This window comes from Hetaerina americana, unplaced genomic scaffold, assembly GCF_022747635.1.
Source record: "Hetaerina americana unplaced genomic scaffold, ioHetAmer1.1.p SCAF_4, whole genome shotgun sequence".
Classification (NCBI taxonomy): Eukaryota; Metazoa; Arthropoda; class Insecta; order Odonata; family Calopterygidae; genus Hetaerina; species Hetaerina americana.
Window position 1 is genome coordinate 3395299 of NW_027286985.1, and position 5576 is coordinate 3400874.

General features: G+C 43.8%; 1 protein-coding gene across 1 annotated transcript; it reads left to right on the plus strand.

Moving 5' to 3' along the window:
* Positions 1 to 1363: 1363 nt before the first annotated feature.
* LOC139692045 (tigger transposable element-derived protein 4-like) lies at positions 1364 to 2392 on the plus strand. The gene has a single exon (XM_071590061.1). The coding sequence runs from the start codon at positions 1364 to 1366 to the stop codon at positions 2390 to 2392; it is 1029 nt and encodes a 342-aa protein (XP_071446162.1).
* Positions 2393 to 5576: the final 3184 nt, after the last annotated feature.

Genomic DNA, 5576 nt, shown 5'->3' on the forward strand with positions numbered 1-5576 from the left:
AAACTGTCATGACATTGATTTGCCCCAGATCATGTGAACACATGCTAAAATTATTACTGGCTATGAAATAAATATATTTCCAATAGAAATTGCCTTGGTTCGCTTCCTCAAGGGCGCTTCCTTACCCCAAAGCGTATTAAGACGACGACCGCGGAGAAAAATCACATTAGCATACTCTTGGCCGATTGAAATACTCTCGGAAACAACCTCTCCGTCGAAACCATTGAAAGATGAGATACGAGTATGTTTCTTCAAGGTGAAATGAAGATAAAAGAACCCTTAGCCGGAAAGATTCCAGCCACAATGGCTCCTGGAGAAGAATGGAGAGAGACTCGAGTCCGCTGCACTTGCTCACTCACCAACTTCACAGCCTAAAGCAACCAGAATGTATGCACGCCGGAGTTTTTTTCCATCATAAAATCTCTCCCTCATTTGAGCTCTCCGGAACAATGACTCAAGAAACTTCCACAGTTTTCGGGAAGTGGGAAAATTGAGAAGTGGTTTCCGTTGATTCTTTGGCTGTGGAAGAATGGGTTAGGAACAGGGACGTTACATCCTAGTTCAATGTTCATGCAAGGTTGATGCTATTTGTAGTTACCGCGTGTGGCAATGTGGGGTCATAATTTACGATTCATCAGCATCAAAGGTCATTCATTAGCCCTAAGCTCTCCGCATTTCGTATTCTATCTACCCAATTATGTCCTCACATTTTTTAAATCCAAAATCGTCATTTTTATACTGTTACACTATACAGTGCAACAAACAAAATAGATAAACAACGACCTAAAAAAATAACTAACTATTAAAAAATCTAACAAAATAAATCTGTCTCAGAAAATAGTTATTCGAGTGATTATTTTCGTGGAAAACTCCCAAGTTGTTTGAATTTACTTTATTCTGCTCCGAGAGATGTCATCAAGTGCTCACTCTCAACAGTACTTTAAAAAATTGGTGAAGTACCTCGTGATATCTTTAAGTATTTTTAGTCCTCATTCGAAAATACGTAACATGTGTTTTCCGAGGAAGATAATAACTATTTAACATTAATTATTGTTAATATATATTCATTATTAAAAAAGAGGATTCACACTAAATGATTTTTCAGTACAGTCAAATCTCGTTACTATGCCGCCTCGCTACTCTGCCACTCTCGCTATTATGCCACTTTTGCTCGGTCCCGACAAAATTCAACACAAAATAACTATGCCACCCCCTACTCTCGCTACTATGCCACTATTGCGTGACTGTTAAAAGGCACGAGTCGCGAAGAAGTCTGTATTTTTGCGCAGTGCTCGATTAGTACCCTCACGTCGCAAAGGCGAAGCGACTAACTACAGTCCAGCTGCGCACAACACAACTCAATATGCACAACAATGACATATTTTTTTTTATTCAGACCATAATATCAGCTCAGAAACGCAAGCGAACCGACTTTCCGCTGAAGGAAAAAAAGGATATCATCGATGCCGCGAAGGAGGAGCCGAATCAATCCAAATTGGCCAGGCAGATTAGAAATAAATGGAGCGTCGAAGTTAGGAGAACCACCGTGAAGGGCATTCTCAGCAAGAAGGGTGCAATTGAGGCTGCAATCAAAGCTGGAGATCCATCGAAGAGTATGAAGTTGACGCAGGCTCACGACCCGAAGCTTGACGAGGGAGTGCTCACGTGGTTGAAGCAAGGAAGAGGACAGAATCTGCCCGTCAGCGGCGATCTGATCAACGAGAAGGTGATGAAACTGGCCGAGCTGATGCACATCCCGGACTTGATGGCGAGCGACGGTTGGCTGGGTAATTTCAAGAAGCGCCACGGCATCACGTTCAAGACAGTGCAGGGTGAAGCTGGAGCGGTGGACTCGCAATCCCTAATTGAGTGGCAACAACAGGTTCTCCGGCCCTTACTCAGGCAGGTCTCCGCAGACAACGTCTTCAACCTGGACAAGGCGAACTCGAAGACAAGGATGACGGCGGAGCTTTTCGAGGAGATATTGTGTGATTGGGACGGACGAATCGGCCAGCAGGGACGCAGAGTGGTGGTCTGTCTCGATAACTTCACTGGCCACCCTCCCGAGCTCCATCTGGACAACATCCAACTGGTCTTATTCCCTCCCAACACGACAGCCAATTCGCAATCAATGGATCAAGGAATCATAAAGAACCTCAATTGCCACTACGAGAAGCTCCTGCTATGCCGCCGGCTTGTGGTCATGGACAAGGGAAAGGAGCTCAAGTTCACGTTGCTCGACGCTCTACACGTCGCCCGGCGTGCTTGGGAGCATGTCGGCAAGTCGACGATCGGGAATTGTTTCACGAAGGCCAAGTTCATCGAAGAAGAGATCCAAACTGAGGCACAGAATGCGGAGCTGATCGAGATCTGGGAGCCTCTGCCTACTTAGGAAAAGATACATGAGAACGGGGAGATCGAGCTGTCTGACTTTCTCGAAGCCGACGAGAACCTCGCGACTGGCGGGTCTTTCACGCTGGAGTAGATTGCATAGGAGATGCTGTGCAGTGCGGAGCTGGTGGAAAGAAAAGATGACTAGATAACTGTCGAGGAAGCCCAGCACGCTTGGAGCACCGTCCGGAAGTTCATGCAACAGAGAAGCGGGAAGCCCGGTGTGATGCAAGCGTTCGATCGGCTAGACAACGAGATGCACGAGATCCGCCGAAAGATGATGTGCCAGCCGACGATTCCTGAGAGCTTTGGATCGATGGATAACTTGAGAAAATAAAGCCGTTTTTACAAACCCTCGTTACTATGCCACTCTTGCTCGGTCCCGACAGGTGGCATGGTAACGAGATTTGACTGTACTCAAAAGAAAGATGGAAATTCACGTTGTGCGTTAGGTTCCTTTATTTGGCCTGCATGTGGTTTGTCAGGAAGATCTGGTGTCCAGGCAGCTAAAGGGAAAGACAAAAACTAGGTCCTTTGGCTATTTTCTCACTGTGATGAATTCAATGAGGGTTGAAAATGTGGATGGGTAACATTAAAATAGGTGTGTCCTTATTATTTCTTTCATTTCATTGGGTCAGTCAATTATTTACTTATTTATCTTTCTATAGTTTGCATTATTTTGCACAATTGAGTTCATTTATTTCTCTCGGATTTGAAGCAAACGAAAATATTCTCATCTGAAGACGAGAGACCAAAGTGCTTACGCAAAGTACGTGCATGAAACAAACCACCACAGTTTTAATTTTCAAACGTTTCCGGTTGGAAGCATTAGATTAAACTGTTGAGAAAAAACAGAATTAGTTAATATAAAAAAGTACAGGTGAATGCCGACACCGGCCAACTCCCCGCCCCCCTCTCTCCTCTCTAATACGTACTCATTATATTTTTGGTCCAGTCACATGTAATAATAAACACTTAAACCACCTTTGCCGTCCCTTTTCATGGAACGCAGCTTCGATTCGATCACGATGAGACATAAGGAAGGACGCGCTAGCATTCAATGGAAATTTCAATTTACTCCGCCATTCTTCTTCAACGTTAATGTCATATCTGCGATTTCATGCAGACGATTTTTTACTACTACTTCTAAGTAGATTGAAAGACCATCCAGTTTTCCCTAACAACCTTTGATGTAAATAACGGCTGCGTTACTTCTCTTCATATGTTCACGCATTCGAAAATTCACATGTAGGGACCACGCGTGTGTCTACAGGTATCTCTTTGGCGGTGAGCGTGTCGTCGATGACCTCCTCTTAATTGGCCACAGCCACTGTAGGTTTGAACCTAAAATTAAGCCAATATCACACAGTGAAGTAGTTGGGTTTCTGTGGCGGCGTTTAATGAAGTCGGCGCCAAAACAAATACTAGCAACCCAACAAGCGAATCACCGTCGATAATACTCAAACACGGGTAATCGTCAATGTCCCGGTTTGTCACTTTACTCTCCAGTAATTTAGAGCGTAAAAATAAAATACGCTCGCTTACTGAATTTCTTTGAAGATTAAACTGAATAAATATTCCCTTTGATCTCCTCCAATTAAGTAATCTTCACCACAAAAACACGTCGTCCAAAACATTGACCAAAATACATAATCGCAAAATTCGAAAAGGCTATGTACAAAGGCTATCCTCGTTAGTCTAAAACCATCACTAGCACTAAATGATTCATTCATCCATATTGTTAAATTTACAATGACATATATGTTTAATACTTATGCAATTGCATGCAATTATTTACATTTTCGATTCTTTGGATAAATATCTATGCTACTGAAGTTGGGTACCTATAATCGTGATTTGTGTACGGTTAAACCTGAATTTATTCAAATTGGTATTTTTAATGCGTATACTATTAATTATAAGATGCTAAACTCTCAATTTCATCAGAAAATGCTTGTAATATTCGAAGCAATGTCTAATCCTACACAAGGGGCCACCAACTCCCACCGCATCAAACACATTTTAACCCAAAATAGGGCCATGAAATGCACTGATTTCGCTGATTTCACCTAAGCATCGCAGACTGTTTTCTGATATTCAATTTGCTTCGATGTTATTTTATATTATTATCTACAATCTAGTCTCAAATGATACGTTGGTGCGGGGGCTAACGTACTGGCTTCCCACCCTGAGGGCGCGGGTTCAAATCCCGGCGGTGTTGAACATTTTTCAGAGGTATCTCGATCCCTACTTGACGTGCTTTGTGGAGGGCACTTTGAGTGAGTACGCCGTCCGTCGGATGGGACGTAAAGCTGCGGACCCCTTGGCGCCTTTCGTAAAGAGTAGGCTAATGCCGACGCCGGGTTTCTCTCCACCCTTCATCCTTTCCTGTCCATCCCCTATGGCGCAAATGACCTTAGCTGTCGGTCGCCTCCCCTAAAAACTACTACTAAATGATACGTTTATAGTAACGCAATTATCACGGCGGCACTACCCTTTGGCGTCCTAGATACATGCCCGGAACTGCCTTGCATGTGTGATGCATTCACCCAGTTATCTTCACGAGAGCAATACAATTTCCAAGTACTCCAGAGTCATTACCCCGCTTGCTTCGATCTGGTCCCGGCACCTCTTTCTGCACTGAAATCAAACAAGGATGCTATCATTAACGTGTTCTATCTATTTCCTAGTAACCTATCATTTTATCCACTACAAATTTATTTTCGCTGTTAAGGTTGGGATGAAGGGAGGTAGGATGTACTCATTCCTGCCCCTTCCTCATTTTTCTAACATTGTCCCCTCTATCACAGTCTTCAACATCCCACTGCCGGTCAATACCCCCTTCATCCATTTTTCTTGCCTCCATAGAATTTCTCCCAACAAACCCCTCTCTTCGCCCACCATACCAAGTACTTCCTCATTTGTTTCCTTCTCGGTCCATTTCACCTTCTCCATTCTTCTCCACACCCACATTTCAAAAGCCTCCAGTCTACGTCTATCCTCCTGCTTCAATGACCACGTTTCCGCGCCGTACATAGCTACGCTCTATATCAAAGTTTTTACGAGTGTTATCTTAGTATCCTTACGCAACGTCCCTCTCATCAACTCCCTCCTCCTTGTGAAAGCTTCCTTGCCCAGCGCAATTCTTCTCCTTACGTCCCTACTACTTTGACCGTGTTGGTCCA